At 52.5% G+C, this 15,223-nt stretch overlaps 3 protein-coding genes across 10 annotated transcripts in view; 2 read left to right on the top strand and 1 right to left on the bottom strand.

Annotated features, from left to right (window-relative positions):
* Nucleotides 1-5,014: 5,014 nt before the first annotated feature.
* GCHFR (GTP cyclohydrolase I feedback regulator) lies at nt 5,015-8,750 on the top strand. Of its 2 annotated transcripts, XM_086321905.1 has the most exons (4): nt 5,015-5,163; nt 5,672-5,917; nt 6,904-6,998; nt 8,238-8,750. In XM_086321905.1, exons 2-4 carry the CDS (start codon nt 5,840-5,842, stop codon nt 8,359-8,361), a joined length of 297 nt encoding a protein of 98 aa, XP_086178031.1. In that variant the 5' UTR covers nt 5,015-5,163; nt 5,672-5,839; the 3' UTR covers nt 8,362-8,750. The 2 variants fall into 2 exon arrangements, with proteins under 2 accessions (XP_086178031.1, XP_086178032.1); XM_086321906.1 differs by lacking the exon at nt 5,672-5,917.
* Nucleotides 8,751-8,917: 167 nt separating this feature from the next.
* DNAJC17 (DnaJ heat shock protein family (Hsp40) member C17) overlaps nt 8,918-15,223 on the bottom strand; it is a 30,382-nt gene continuing 24,076 nt past the window's right edge. For both annotated transcript variants that reach the window (XR_015134941.1, XM_086321886.1), the window contains exons 9-11: nt 14,714-14,794; nt 14,123-14,233; nt 8,918-9,111 (exon numbers count right to left, since the gene is read on the bottom strand). Coding sequence is in view for 1 of the 2 variants with exons in the window: in XM_086321886.1 (XP_086178012.1) it covers nt 8,989-9,111; nt 14,123-14,233; nt 14,714-14,794 (315 nt within the window). In the remaining variant the exon portion in view is untranslated. The remainder of the gene's footprint in view (nt 9,112-14,122; nt 14,234-14,713; nt 14,795-15,223) is intronic.
* On the top strand, nt 9,234-15,037 carry C10H15orf62 (chromosome 10 C15orf62 homolog). 6 transcript variants are annotated; one of them, XM_086321889.1, is made up of 4 exons: nt 9,676-11,127; nt 11,368-11,948; nt 14,307-14,396; nt 14,991-15,037. In XM_086321889.1, the coding sequence occupies exons 1-3, from the start codon at nt 11,087-11,089 to the stop codon at nt 14,372-14,374; spliced, it is 690 nt and encodes a 229-aa protein (XP_086178015.1). In that variant the 5' UTR covers nt 9,676-11,086; the 3' UTR covers nt 14,375-14,396; nt 14,991-15,037. The 6 variants fall into 6 exon arrangements, with proteins under 6 accessions (XP_086178017.1, XP_086178015.1, XP_086178014.1 ...); XM_086321888.1 differs by having other exon boundaries at nt 10,937-11,127; nt 11,365-11,948; nt 14,998-15,037; XM_086321887.1 differs by having other exon boundaries at nt 10,937-11,127; nt 11,365-11,948.

Genomic DNA, 15,223 nt, shown 5'->3' with positions numbered 1-15,223 from the left:
TTCTACCCCTGCACGGGGAACTAAGATCCCACAAGCCCTGCAGTATAAGTCAAAAATTAATTAATTACTTAAAAAGCAAACACCACATAGGGACTTCCCTGGTGGTCCAGTGATTAAGAATCTGCCTTCCAATGCAGGAGACATAGGTTCCATCCCTGGCCAGTGAACGTCTTAAGATCCCACATGCCTTCAGGGCAACTAAGCCTGCACACCAAAACTACAGAGCCCACGCATCTTAGGGAAAGATCCCCAGTGAAGACAAGATGCAGCCAAAAATAATAAATAAATATTTGAAAAAAATTAAAGAAGATTTTTTTATGGATTATGGTTCTAATTTTATTGTCAGCATTTCTTAAAAGTTAAATTTTAGTTTAGTGGGAGTCAAAATATCTAAACCAGTCCTCCCAAATCCTTGACTAGATATTATATTTATTTACTTTTTAATTGTGAGATATTTTACACATATAGCAGTACATTTGGGACTTCCTTAAGTGGGCCAGTGGTTAAGAATCCGCCTGCCAATGCAGGAGACATGGGTTCAGTTCCTGGTCCAGGAAGATTCCACATGCCGCAGAGCAGCCAAGCCCTGTGCAACAACTTCTGAGCCTGCACTAGAGAACAGCTCCTGCTCACCACAACTAGCGAAAGCCCTCACAAAGCAATGAAGACCCAATGCAGCCAAAAATAAATAAAAAATTCCAGAGGTTGTGGTGAAGTCCTTTAAATAAAAAACTTCACCAATATCTGCTACTGATTTTTTTTTCCAGCTACTCATTTTTAAGGATTCAGTTTCATTAGTATTAGTACCTCTTGCGATACGCTAAGAGATTAAGTATGTTGTCTTGGTGGTGAGAAAGGAATGCTTTTAATATCTTTTCCGTATTTTTCCTCATTTTTCTGAAATAAGCATGTATTTCTTCTGTAATAAGAAAAAACTGAGTATTTTTACTTTGGAGGGAATAAAAACCTGTTTAGTTAATTAATTCCTTAGTGGAATTAATATTTTCTTTCTTTGCCTTTGAGGCCTGGTTACCTGTATTACAATTGGTTCTATAAATATTTGCTTTCTAGACTCTCTACCCACTGGACTGCTTACTTTTCCAGGATGGAGTTCATGCCTGATCCATTCCCTATGCCTAGCACAGCTCTAATACAAAGACCATCCATAAAAGCTGCATGGAGGAAGGAAGGAAATAAGGAATGATGAATATCCAGCCCCTGCCACATTGATAATGCTTTTGTTACCAAACCAAATTTGTTTGCCCAAAGCATGGCAAGTCAAATGCTAAGACACAGAGGTTTGCAGCAGAAAAAGAATTCATTACCAAGGCAGCCAAGCCAGGGGACAGGAGAACAAATCTCAGATCCGCCTCTCTGAAGACTTGAGATATAAAGAAACAGGGTAGGGGACTTCCCTGGTGGTACAGTGTTAAGACTCCACCTTCCAATGCTGGGGACATGGATTTAATCCTTGGTGGATGAACTAAGATTCCACATGCCGGGGAGCAACTAAGCCCCTCTAATCACAACTGGAGAATCCCACCTGCCACAACAAGAGCTAGCACAGCCAAAGTTAAAAAAAAAAAAAAGAAAAGAAACAGGGTGATCTTAGGCATGGGGGAAGGTGATTACAGATAGGAAAAGGTAAGGTAAATGGTGTTCTGTGTGGCCATATCTGGGTTATACGCTTCTTCATGGGATGTATGTTTAAAAATGCAGGCGCTTAGCATGATCTGATGGTGGAGTTTTGACCCTCTTATGTCAAAAGGCTGTTCATTGGACACTTGTGTGGACCCAGTTTTAGGCTCAGTGGTCCCAGCCAGTCTTAGCCAGCTTGAACAGAACATGAACTGATTCCAAGTTCCCAAGAAACAACTTGAGCTCCTGTTGCTATAGCGACCCACACTTCAAAGGTGTTATCTGTAGGGGTGGTTAAGGAGTCTTGTGATATATTACCCAGGCTATGTGATGTTTGAAGGGTATGAAATTAGACAGAGAGAAAAAAAAAAAAAAAACAAATTAAAGCTAGCTTTAAAAACAAAAGCTAGCTTAATCAGTGAAGGGAGTTTACAAGCAGAGGGGGTTTTTAACAAGTTGTTTCTTATCTATTGTTCTGTAAAACAAGGTAATAATTTGCTAGTCATAAGCCTCTGTTAACCCTGTGGACACAGTTTGATTTTCATAATGAAAAGCTGAGATTGTGCTCGGCGGTTGCAGGCCCCGGAGGTAGAGTTTGTGCAGAAGCGGCCAGCGCGGCGCCGCTCTAGGATAAAAAAAAAAAAAAAAAGCTGAGTAGTAGAAGAACAATTTCTTCTCCTTTTATAGGGGAGGAAGATCTGCAGATAAACTGATTGTGGCAAGAGGTGAAGCCAGATGGGAAAACCAAGTAGGGGAATTCATTTCCTCCTGGATATTAAAGATATTATCTGGTGTGCATGCCTCTGCTAGGGCAATCAGCATTGGGGTAGGTGATTCTGGATGGAGTACTCTATCTTATGCTGCATCTGCAGACCAGTTTTGCAAATTTAATAAATCCCTGGCAGTCTGAGATAGTCTGCCCTTCTGTTTCCTCCCCACCCCTCCACAGTCCAGCCTGAGAGAGTAGAGCACACCCCAAATCCCTGTCCTGGTCTCTGCTCAGAACATGAGAGCCTTATGTACCTGGCTCTTTCAAGAGAGGTGACATATGCCTTGGGATGGTGGCCTTACCTCTAAGACACTTGACATTTAAAAAGGATTGTTCTTACAAAATATTTAATGGCTACAAAATAATACTTATAATATATGTATAAAAACTGAGTACATTTATAATCCTTTGCACCCACATCCTAGTGTAAGAAGAACATCATTTTTATCTTTTAAGAACCCTGCATTTCTGTCTCTCCTCCATCCCTTTCTCTTCTCTCAGAGGTAACCACTACCCTGAATATTATATTTATCATTTCCTTCAAATTGTTTAGTTTTGCATGTTTGTGAGCTTTAGGTAAATAGGATTATTCTGTATTTTCCCCAGTATTTGCTTTTTTATTCATTTTTATTGTAGTGTCCATTGTATGAATCAAGCAAAACCTTTTTCTACTTCAGATGGCAATAAAGACTGTTTCCAGTTTTTTGCTAATTACAGTGCTGTTATGAATATTCTTTTTTAATATTCTTGATGTAGTCAGGGAGTTTTCCTAGGTTTATCGATGAGAGGTCTGGTGGGTCACAGTAATGAACATCTTAAGCTTTACTGGATGATGCCAAATTGTTTTCCAAGGTGATTGTATCTATCATAACAATTTGTAATCCCAACAGTAACGTTTCACGTTTCAACTGTTAGACATCCTCACCAATACATGATGCTCACATATTTTGATTTTTTTTCAAATCTGTAAAGCATTATCTCGTTGTGGTTTAATATGCATTTCTGAATTTCTAATGATATTGAACATTATGTTTTATGTTTATTGCCTATTTACACTCTCTTTTTTGAAAAGTGCCCAATTGAGTCATTTGCCCATTTTTCTTCTTTTTCTTGCTAATTTGTAAGATTTCTTTATATCCTGGGCATTAGTTTTTAGTTTAACAAATCCTTTGTTAAGCATAAATATGTCTTATCTCTCTAGCTAGACTTCTAGTCCTGGAGGTAGAGAATAGGGAAAGAGGGTACAGAAAAACAGATCAGACCAGGAAGTATACTTTAGGGTTGTTGTTTAGTTGCTAAGTCATGTCTGACTCTTCTGTGACCCCACAGGCTTATCCCGCCAGGCTCCTCTCTCCATGGGATTTCCCAGGCAAGAATACTGGAGTGGGTTGCCATTTCCTTCTCCAATGCTTGAAAGTGAAAAGTGAAAGTGAAGTCGCGCAGTCGTGTCCGACTCTTCTCGACCCCATGGACTGCAGCCTACCAGGCTCCTCCGTCCATGGGATTTTCTAGGCAAGAGTACTGGAGTGGGGTGCCATTGCCTTCTCCCTTTAGGGTTACAACTTGCTATTTACCCCTTGTACTTCTCTCCTCATCGGTCAAAGTGCTGGAGGCACAGAGAGAGCCCTGTAAGTGCCCTTCAGTGAAGTGAAGATTTTTCAAGAGCCTGGGAGGGAAGGTTACAGGCTGCCTTTGTTTTGCTTTTCTTTTTTAAAAAACCAATCACAACAAGGCAGATGTCACAAGGCAGATTAAGAATGTTGTCAGATTTTGATACATCCAGATGAGGGCGTGAACACGTGGAGGTGAACTCGCCGCTCTCTTTGGTGGCTGGTTCGGGTAAGTTTCTTTTGTCCCAGGTGTTGCCTTGTAGTCTCCTGCACGTGTGCCGTGTCTCTCTCGCTTCATGGAAAGCTCTCTGAACGGCCAGATTCCATTGGTTTCAGTCTCTCTAGGCCTGGCACTCTGCGAAGTGCTCAGTTCTCTTACATACTTACCCACAAGGCCACAGAAATGCAAGGTTCCGCCGCTGTACTAGGAACTACAGTGGGGAGGCAGGAATGCGCAGTGCACCGGAGGGGTCTCCTGCCTGTCTTCCATGCGCTTAAGGAATCTCCGGAGACCGTGTCTTGGGTCGGGAAGTAGGGATCCGATAAACATTTTAGAGGAGTCTTTGGGTGAGGTGGGCAAGAGCTTGGGAGACCTCAGTGGGGTCGCCCTTTGCTCCCTGTTGGGCTTCACAGAGGCTGGGACGGGGACCAGCAGGACTTTGGAACCTGTTACTGGAGGTGTTGCAGTAACGGGGTGCAAGGGCAACACGCGCGCTGGGCGCTACGGCCCAACGCAGCCAGCAGAGCTCGGGGGCCGCTCCCAGCTCCCGCACGCCGGTGCGGGAGCGATCCCCCCACTACCCAACAGAGGTCCCTCCGCTCCGCTGGACGACCCTCGGGAGCGGCGGGTGACAACACAGGGTCCCAGTGAGCTGCCCCAGGGCAGGGGGCGGGTCTCGAATCACCGAGCTCTGGGCGCGTCAAGGGCGCCCGCTCCTGATTGGCCGGTCGAGGGGCTTACGGACCAGGAGCTCAGGGATTGGCGCAACCGGAGGCCAGAGTCGGAGTAACTGGACTCTAGGCTGCTGGTCTCAGTCCCGGAGCCTGAAGGGCTGGCGTCGGCGCCCTACCCAAAGTCCAGGGAAGGAGCCTGGCCGGGACGCGCGCACCATGCCCTACCTGCTCATCAGCACCCAGATACGCATGGTGAGTACCCGCTGCTCGTCCCTGGGAGTTGGCTTTGGGCCCAGGGCGGGGGGACGCTGCCGGCCGCACCTTGGCGCCTCCCTCCCGGGCCACGCCTGCGGGTGCCGAGACGCGGAAGCCGCCTGGGACACGCCCCCCGCGGGCGGCGGAGAGGAAGGTTGGAACTCGGACCCTGCCTGGATACTGGGACTAGGGAGCTCCGGCGGCCGGGCCCCTCCAGCGCCGGGAAGGGGGCCTACGTGCGTGCGTCCCCGCCACTCAGGAGTTCCGGGCGCCTGCGGCTTGGGTCCTACCTGTCTGCGGGAGGTCGAAGCCTCTGAAAGGGACTCAGAAAGTCCTGCTCTCTCAAGTGCAGCAACCACTGCCCTACACAGAGCCGCTCCGCCGGGCAATGAGGGGTGGGAGGAGTGGACTAATCTAAGGAAAAGAGGTTTGAAAAAAGGATGTGCTACGACACTGAGATCCCTGTGCCAAGTGGCCCGCCTACAGCTACGACCTGCGCCCTTAGGCACTTCCAGGAAGAGCTCTTCTGAGACCTTAGAAAAGAAAGAGAAGAAAGAACCCGGAGACGACCAGGAAGGTTAGAGGTGTGAGAACATCCATTCAACAGTCAAGCCACGCCCCTTTCCCTGGGCACAGTTTCCTCTGCAAAAAGAAGGTGCTGACTGCTCACAATATGACTGGGTCCCCAACCTGGGCAGCAGGATGCTCGTCTGCCCCCTACCTCTCCAGTGCTCCGGTGATCCATCAGGAGGTACACGGTTCCCTAGAGATGCAGGAAATAGCAGACGCGCTCTCCACTGGATGGGAGAAGTCTTGGCAGTGGTTTAAGAGCCAGTCAGCTGTACAGATGGTAAAATGTAGACTCTGGGTCCCTTCCCAGATCTCCGGAAGCACTCTGTAAGCCTGGAGTTTGGGAATTCAGTGCTCCTGAAGCAATTTTTTAAACTAGCAGTTTCATTGGTATATGATACATATAACCACAGAATTCACCAATTTAAAGTGTAGAGTTCACGGCAGTGGGTTTGGGTTTGTTTTGGCTTATTCAGAATTGTTCAACCATCACCATAAGCAATTTTAGAACATTTAGAACAACATTTAGAACAATTGTCTTCTCCAAAGACTCCAATTGGGTCTTAGGAGAAGACCCACACCCTGAACCTTAGCTGTCACTCATTTCCCCGGGCCCCTCAGCCCTAGGTAACCACTCGCCTACTTTTCATCATAATATATGGTCTTTGGCCTCTTTCACTTACATGATGTTTTCAAGGTTCATCCGTATTGTAGCATGCATCAGTACTCACCCCTCTTTATTGTCAAATAAAATTCCACTGAAAGGCTATATCACATTTCATTTATCCACTCATCAGTTGACAAACATTTGGGTTGTTTCTACTTTTTGGCTACTATGAATAATGCTACTGTGTGTGCAAGTTTTTATGTGGACATACATTTGCATTTCTCTGTTCTCTGGGTGATTCTGATACATAGATACACGCAGTGGTGCCTGGCATGAAGGTGCCAGTGTTGGGCACTGCCTGGTCCAGCCTAGAGGGGCCAAGGAGGCCCCACATTGCTCAGTCTGATGACTGATGGACTCTACCCCTTCCCAGCTTGTGTTTAGCCCCCAAGATTCCTTCCCTGTCCCTCCAGCCTTTAACTGAAGTGGGCTCAGATAAAGGCTAACTGCACACCTCGACCTGGCAGACAGCCAAGCAGCCTCTGTGGCTTACCTTGCAGGAGGTGGGCCCCACCGTGGTGGGCGATGAGCACTCAGATCCAGAACTGATGCAGCATCTGGGGGCCTCAAAAAGAAGTGTCCTGGGAAACAACTTGTAAGTAGTAGCATTCCTAAGACTCTTCTCCCCGCCAGCCCCGAGGCCTGTCTTTGTTCCATTTACACAAAAAAATGCCCCTGCCCAGCCTCAGGACCCCTCTGCCTGCATCCTGGGGATCTGTCCTCTGTAGGGTGGGTCCCATCTGCAGCCTCACCACAGCCCCCCAGGCTTGCTCTGAGAGCTTTTCCATTGGCCCTGCCTTCACAAGGGAGCCTGTGGACAAGGTACCAGGACAGAGTCCAGTCCCCTGAGTATAGACTTCTGCAAGTGGACTGCTTCTTGCCTTACCTTTTCATCTCTAAGCTGAATCCCATCAAGGCCAAGACAGGCACAGAGAAAGGCTCTGGCTTGAAGAGCTGAATGAGTAACAAAGCTCAGCCCTAGGAACAGGATGCCTGGGTCCTGCTTCCAGTTCAGCTGCTGCCTGGGGACTTAACCACTTCCCTCGGCATCCTTCACCCCAACTCCAAGTCTAAACAGTGATCATTAATTCCTCTTCTGCCCCTCATTCCTTCCTACCCAGTGGACAGGGAGAACCCTGTTCACACAGGCTGGAACTCCTAAGAAAGGTCACCAGAGTGTACCCCAGTTAAAAGAAGGGAAAGAGTTGGTGAGCTGGCCCTAGCCCCTTGGTCAGGGTTGGAAGGCTGAAGCCAACCCCATCCCTTTGCCATGAGGCTTTTGTCTCTGAGATGCCCAGCCTGGGGCTTGAGCTCTTTATGTATCTGATGGCCCTTCAGAATCAATTAATCCTGAAAGAAGGGAAACCAAGCATTCTCCATCCTAGGGGGCGGCAGCCACAGCCAGGAGCTCTTGAAGGCCAACCTTATTGCTCCAGGACTACAGGACAGTCAGACAAGAGGACAGAGGCCTGGGGGATGGCCCTGGGGAAAGGAGGCTGCTCCCTCCAAATTGGCAGTGACCCAGGGCATGTGGGCTATTTTCAGACTAACGGGGGTGTTACTATCTGGATGACATCAGAAAAGCTGCTTTACTCCTCTTGATTTTCTCTTATAAATAGGAATAACAGTACCTCCCTTAGGTTGTTGAGAGGAATAAATGAGATGATGCAAAGAGCTAAGCAGGTGACGGGGCAGGGAACATTTGCAGAAGGCAACCTGAAAACAGCAGTCCTGTTAGGAGTACTTGTGACCAGGCAGAGTCTGCAGCAGATACTAGGTTTGTAGGCGGGGCTGTGCTGTGTACCCTCTCATGCCACTCTCCTTCTCTTCGCAGCTCTGAGTACTACGTGAATGACCCTCCTCGAATCGTCCTGGACAAGCTGGAGCGCAGGGGCTTCCGTGTGCTGAGCATGACAGGGGTGGGCCAGACGCTGGTGTGGTGCCTGCACAAGGAGTGACCCTCCCACACGGAGGAGCGCCAGTCACACTTCTTTGGAGTGGCTGCCATGGGCCCCGACCCCAAGACCCTGCCTTGCTCACCACCCTGCCCCTTCTTCCCAAATCATCCTTCTCCTTGGCCCAGTACCACTGGGCAGTGAATGGCCTTCTCTGAAACCTGTCTCAGACAGTGTGGAAGGGTAGGGCCCCTGGCCCTGGTGCCCTCAGCTGCCCCTCCAGCATCAGGCCAGGCGCAGGCCCTGGAGGAGGCCCTGTTCTGTCAAAAACAGGGCCTGACGAGCCAGGCTGCCCCTGGCAGGGAGCTAGGTGCCCCTGTGGAGCATGGCTCCAGGACTGGGTGGGTAGGGCCTGCATTGCTAGTCCAAGCCAATAAAGGGCTGTGATGAGAGGTTGCTCCTCTGCTCTGCTGGCCACTGACTCTCACCAAGGGGAGCGCCTCCTTGGGGTCTGCCCACTCCCTGGGAGGGAGAGCCAGGCCTGGGCAGAGCCCAGAAACCAGGGCCACGCTTGGGTAGGCCCACACCCTATACCTATGTATGCAGTAGAGGTAGACTCTTAAAAAACAGAAAGTTTATTGGTGATGTTTAAGAAAAGGGCTGTGGGAGGAGAGGGCTGGAGGCAGGAGGTTACGTTGGCTGCCCCGCCTGGTCCTCCTGCTGCATCTGGGCAATCAGCTGCTGCCTCTCAGCTGCCTGGCGCATGCGCATCATGACGAGGCTCTCGTAGTCCCTCTCGGACACCACTGAGCCCTGGGGACAGAGGGAGACAGGGAGGGATCAGGGTGGTAGGGCAGTGTCCCACAGATTCCAGACTTGGAGGACAGGGCCTAGGCAGAGCCGCCACCAATGGTCAAGGAGGGAGGCTGCCTGGGAAAGGGAGGATCCTGGAACATCCCACAACCCCAAGCCACCCATATTCCCTCACAGCAAGCAGGCCTTTGGCACCAGGCCAGCTGCTCGGCTGCTTCCCTCCAGCCCATCAAGCAGCTGCCACCCCACCCCGCCTCCCCCTCTCCCAGGTCCTTCGCATCTGCAGTCAGCTCAGTGACTCACTTGCTCATGCTCTAGCCAGGCCCTCATCTCCCCTCATGTCCTGCACCCCATGGTTTCTGCTTTCCACCAGTTCCCAGGGAAGAGGGCTTGTTGAAGGTGCAGAAATATACCGGCTCTGCCAGGAGGAGGTGAGAGCACTGCCCCCTCCCAGTTGCCCTCCCTTCCTGTGGTCTGGCTCCTGCTAAGGACACAGAGGGAGCCCCACCCTAGGAGGAGAGGGAAACAAGAGGCCAGCCTGCCTCCTAAAAATACACACAAGGGCTCCCGGAGGGCAGGGCCCTGGCTTCTTTTATGATCTTGCCAGCACAGTGTGAGGGATTAAAGAGTGCAGTATTTTAATAATCAAAAGAATAATAAACAACCACCTTAGTAGGCCAAGGCTGTGGGCTGGAGAGGCGGCTCTGCAGGAGAGCCCTGAGCCACCGACCTCATGCCCTGATAATGTCTGCAGTGAGTCTTAGATCCACTTCCTCCCTCCGTGCAGCTGAAGCTATGTGAATACGGGTGAAGCCCACCAGAGGTGGCACAGAAGCGAGCCAGGTCAAAGGGGGCTGCACAGCAGACAGCTTCTCATAGTACCCCAAGCTGGTGCACCTTCACGGAACAAGCCAAGAAGAAAGTCTGGTGGTCAGTGACCCAGGGAATTAGAAGGGAGTGGCTAGGGTTAAGATGCTAGGCCCTGGCCAACTGGTTTGGAGTCGGGGATGTACGGAACCAGGAAGTGTTACTCAGCCCAGATCCCCCTGTTCCTCCCAACAACCCCACGCCTCCTCCTCTTTCCCAAGCTGCAGCAACTTGAAGGAGAGTGGCCCTCCCCGCCAGGCCCACCTCTTAGGCTGGGGCCAGCCCCTTCCCCAGAGGACAGACCCCAGATGAGGTCCACACAGCCTGACAGGAAGGTAGGACCCTGGCCCTCAACTGTCCTTTCCTGCCCTGAGGCCATCTGGGTAAATCAAGGAAGGGAGAGGAAACAGCAGCCAGGTTTGAAGTCAGGGCAAGGGGAGGTCAGTTCTCCCGTCCCCAAGGTAATGCTATTCTGCTGAGAAAACCTGAAGTCACCCTTGGCACGCCCCTGGGAGGAGCCAGCACTTTATAGGTGCAGGGCTGCTCACCCTTAACACACCCTCTGCCTCTTTCCTCCTCCCCATCCCTGCGGGTTCTGCTAATGAGGGCCTGTCACTGGGCCCCAGGTCTGAGTCACCCACACCAGTGACAGGTCCCTTCCTTCCCCAACAGTCATTCCACACGCCAGTCTTTCAGTTAACTCCCACCTCTGAGTTCCTCACTCCAGACACACAGGAGCTGGAGAGCCAGGTTGCCCACCAGGCCCCAGAGCACTGGGGCTGTGGAGGAAGAGGAGGCAGCGTGGTGACACAGAGCAGGGCTGCCCGGACAGTCCCCAGAGGAATCCTCAGCTCCCTGGTGCCCCAGGGTGTTGGCCGCGCAGCCCAAACCCCAGCCTGCAGATGCTGCAATTACCTCAGAGCCTGAACGCCACTTCCCACCTGACTGAGTCAACTGAAGACAACAAAAAATCTCCACCGCCACACGCGGTCACAAACAGCCAAGCTACTAATCACAGTCTGGGAGCTACCAGCGGAGAGGCCGGTCTCCTGCCAGGGCCAGGGAGAAGCCAGCGGAGCCGGTGAGAAGCCCAGCCCCGCGGAAGACAATGCAGCTCTCATCTACCACAGCTGCCCGAACTCTAGCTCTGTAAGTGCCGTTTCCTCCTCCTGGGGTTTTTCCACTACCCTATTGAGTAACCGGGCCGCTCCTGACCCTCTGGGAAACTCCTATCGCCAAGCACTCCCAGGTCTTGGCTCCCCTGGACTGCCCTGCATGCCCTCTCATCATCCAGGATGCTCGCCCACACTCTGTGCTGAGCAGAAACCCGGAGGCCTCTGCTTCTGCCCGCGAGGGCTGCCTGATTCTCGCTGTTCACTGCTCCAGCAGGGCCCGATGGTCCCCAGCTGCCCTTGACCGGGCTTCTGAGGCTGGTCTGCGGGCTCCCCAGGGTCCCATGGAGACTTGGCGCAAAGGCTCCTTCCGCAGCCCCTCCTTCTTCAAGCGGCTGAGCCTGGGGCGGCCGCGGAGACTCCGGCGACAGGGCAGCGTGCTCAGCCAGGCCAGCACAGCTGGGGGGGACCATGAGGAGTACAGCAACCGAGAGGTCATACGGGAGCTGCGAGGGAGACCGGACGGCCGGCGCCTGCCACTGTGGGGGGACGAGCAGCCCCGGGCCACCCTGCTGGCCCCGCCCAAACCCCCGCGTCTCTACCGGGAAAGCTTCAGCTGCCCCAACATCCTAGAGGCCCGCTCCGCAGAGTACACGGCCGCCTACTCTGCCACCCTGCCCTCCGCGCTCTCCGTGGCAGACAACCTCCACCGATCCTCCGAGGAGGACCTTACGGACACGCCCCCCTTCCAGAGGACACCTGCTCCGGACCTCAGCGATCCCTTCTTCTCCTTCAAAGTGGACCTGGGGATTTCACTTCTTGAGGAGGTTCTGCAGATGCTGAGAGAGCAATTTCCCAGTGAGCTCAGCTTCTGAATGGGGGGAGGGTGGGCAGAGGTGGGGTGACTGAAAGAGGTGGGAGCCTGGGGACCCAGAGAAGGAGGGGACAGTCGGGGATTAAGATAGGGATAGAAATCCAGGTCCCTGCCTGCCCCTACCCCCTGGAGTCCTGAACAGTTCTCTGAGTCACCCCAGGGTGGAGGGACAAAGGTATAGAGGCAAGCCAGAAATGTGAGGGGGGCACCTGCTGGCAGGAGCCCTGAAGACAGCTAGCTAGACTGGGAAGGGAGGCCATGCCTGCAGCCACAGGGACAGGCAGAGGCCTGGGTGGAGGCAGAGGGACGGTGGCATAAGGGGCAAGTCTGGGAGTGGAGGACAAAGACTGGCTCAAAGATGGATGCGCTGTGCCAGCTCCTACATGTGGCTGTTTAAAGTCACACTAATTAAAACTAAATACAATAAAAAAAAGTCATCCCAGTCACACTAGCCACATTTAAAGTGCTCAGCAGCCACATATGACTAAGGGTTACCACGCTGAACGGCAAACGGTGAACGTTAAGGTCACTGGAGAAAGTTCTATTGGGCCACACAGGCCTAGACCGTAGGCTGGTGGGGGAAGGGAAGCATATGGGACCTGCCAGGAGAGGGAGGGGCTTCTGGGGTGGGAAGAGCGAGGCTGATGGAGATACAGAGAGTGACTCAGGAAAAAGTCCAAAATCACTAGCAGAAAAGTGGGTGTGAGAGACTCAAAATGCCAACACAGCTGCCTGGAGCACTCCCTGGAGCCCAAGGAAGGAACTCGAGGGCATGTCAGGCATAGACAGCTTCAGAAGAGAAGCTGTGGGGAATTCTCGGAAAGATTTGGGATGGGAGCCCTGGGGAAATGCAATGAAATACAGTGCAGTTTTCCCTCCTTCCTGCACCCATGAGAATACGGAGGTCTGATCAGGGGACGGACACAAAGCTCAAGGCTGTTACACTGAAGAGGCACAGCTGGTCTCCAGAATCGCCACCACGACCAAGGAGCCTTGCTCAAAGCCTCTGATGATGGGGGTTGCAGCACTGCCCTGACGCATGGCCAGAAGACCTGGAGGCGGAGCCTGGCTGGCGGCATGTGGTTCTGGCACACACTGCCTCCACGACGCGAGCCTTATGGCCTCCCCGTTTCTACTCTGTGTGCATGTGCCGAGCGGAAAGCTCCCCTGGGGGTGCAGATGATAAATAAAGTTCTTTATCACACAGCCTATGGCGTGTCATCTGGGGCTGTGAAATGCTGGGACTTAACAGGGGTGAGGGGGGGAGAGAAACAGTCTCTAAAGAGTTCCAGGTGGGGCTCAGAGCAGTTCCTTTTCCTCCTCTGTCCAGGGTCTGGGACATACTCCAGAGAGCACCCCATCCTCACGGGTGCGGGCCATGTCAGAGAGCAGGGGACATGCCAGAGGCAGTGGGAGCAGAGGCCCTGCTGACCTGCTGAGGGGCACTCTTCCTCCCAGAGGGGCTGGAGCACATCAGCCTGAGGCACAGACCCCCAGATGCTTCTGAGAAGGGAGAGCTCTTTCCCCACCAAAGCGGGGGCAGGTGTGACCTGGGCCGAGTGTGTGTATATATATGTGTATGGAGGGGAAGTGAACACAAGCCTTCGTGGGGCCGTGGGGACTAAGAGCTGGTACATGGCATGTGTCAGCTCAAGTCTGTGCTTCCCCCCAAGAGGTGGGCACCAGGTAGCACCTCAGTGTTGGCAGGGTGACAGTGTTATTTCTAAGGAGGAAATGTTGCCTCTTGACAGTAGGTCCCTGTCTGGGACAGCCACAGACACACCTGGAAGGAAGTTGGGGAAGAAGGCAGCCACCCTCCTCACCAGCCCTTCCCTGAAGCGCCAGGTCATCTCAGCACCAAATGCTTCACACAGCAACCAAGCAACCCACAGGCCAGGGCAACACCTTTGGATGATGATGAGAGCTCCCAAAGGAGACCAGAACACAGAAAGTAAGGTCTAAGAGTTGTGGGTAGGGTAAGCCAGCCTGGAAAGAGGCAGCAAGGAATCACAGTCCTCCTGCTTGGGTAGGCAGACCTGACAATCTCTCCGTAGTCCTGATGACGGGTTTGTGAGGAAAGGGCCCTGAGAAGAGCCCAGATAGGAAGAGGCACCCCGAAGCTTGAGTAGGCCCAGTAGAGTGAGGCCTGGCTCCTTACCCGGGACAGTCCTGGGTGGTTGTGGCCCATCGCGCTCTGGGGCCGTCCCTCCAACCAGGAAATCTTCAGAGGGTTATCGACCAGGCCCACTTCATTCTGGACAGCCAGCTCCTGTCAAATACAACAGCCAGTCCCAGTCCCATCATTCCAGTCAGCTACACAATGGCTCTCTCTACCCCTACAGAAAGAACCAAAACCAGCACTCTCATCCTCCAAGCAAAGTGGAGCAGCCTTTGTGCGATGGTGTGCTGAAGCTCTGACGCTCATGAGAAACGTGAGTCTTCTGACTGGGCAGTGGGGGAGGGGAGAAGGCTCTGTGAGGGTCCCAACCTGGAGGCACACTGGCTTCCAGGGGAAGGTGAGGGGTGTGGAGCCAGGCAGTAGGAAATAACACCATCCCTGGAGCATTCTCCTATTCATTCCTTCACTCACTCTGTCTCCTCTCCAAAGACCTGTGGGCCTCGGGGAGATCTTGGCTCTAAGCTGGCCCAAGGAGTGGGGACACCTAAGCTCAGAGGGCCCACAGAATTGAGTTCCTCCCCTGGAATGGCAGGGCTGCTGGTGGCCCCCAAAACCCCACAGAGCACTCACCGCAGCCTTGACGGTTGCAAACTCTACCACAGCGGTGCCTGCCTTCTTACTGGAGAGCACCAGGTTGAGCACCTCTCCGTACTGTGAGGATAAGGGGTCCCGGTAAGCATGGCCCAGCCTTCAGGATGGCCCAGCTCACACTGGAGATAAGCCTAGGCCACCCAGAGGCAACCAAGTCATTTTGGGTTGGGGATAACCTGTTGTTGCTAGGTTCCCAGAGAGGGGATATCAGAGATGGGAAACAAAGGTTTTTGTGTTTGTTGTTTCTTTTTCCAAGAATACAGGAGACAGCAAAGGCGAGCTGGGCAGACGTGGGGATTTGGACCAGCAGAGACGCACAGCTGCCTCCATGATTGAAGGAGATGGAGAGGACGGAGCTTTAGTGCCAGACACCCACCTCCTCTCTCCCCATACACCCAGCCAAGCCCCTTACTTCTAAGGATGACAAGGGCTAGATCTGGCTGGAGGTGGCACATGGCAACACGAGTGACTGGAGGGCCATGGCTCAAG

Source organism: Bos grunniens, chromosome 10, assembly GCF_055505025.1.
Source record: "Bos grunniens cultivar Pamir isolate PY7600 chromosome 10, Bosgru_T2T1.0, whole genome shotgun sequence".
Taxonomy (NCBI): Eukaryota; Metazoa; Chordata; class Mammalia; order Artiodactyla; family Bovidae; genus Bos; species Bos grunniens.
Note: the sequence above shows the minus strand (reverse complement) of the source record. Positions and strands in the feature narration are given on the sequence as shown.

What these genes read in the sequence shown, in the direction of transcription:
- GCHFR (XM_086321905.1), top strand. Translation starts at nt 5,840, where the DNA reads ATGACTGGGTCCCCAACCTGGGCAGCAGGATGCTCGTCTGCCCCCTAC. An exon ending in CTCCGGTGATCCATCAGGAG is followed by an intron (nt 5,918 to 6,903) that starts GTACACGGTTCC and finishes CTTACCTTGCAG; the next exon opens with GAGGTGGGCCCCACCGTGGT. An exon ending in AGTGTCCTGGGAAACAACTT is followed by an intron (nt 6,999 to 8,237) that starts GTAAGTAGTAGC and finishes TTCTCTTCGCAG; the next exon opens with CTCTGAGTACTACGTGAATG.
- C10H15orf62 (XM_086321893.1), top strand. Translation starts at nt 11,087, where the DNA reads ATGCAGCTCTCATCTACCACAGCTGCCCGAACTCTAGCTCT. An exon ending in GCTGCCCGAACTCTAGCTCT is followed by an intron (nt 11,128 to 11,364) that starts GTAAGTGCCGTT and finishes TCACTGCTCCAG; the next exon opens with CAGGGCCCGATGGTCCCCAG.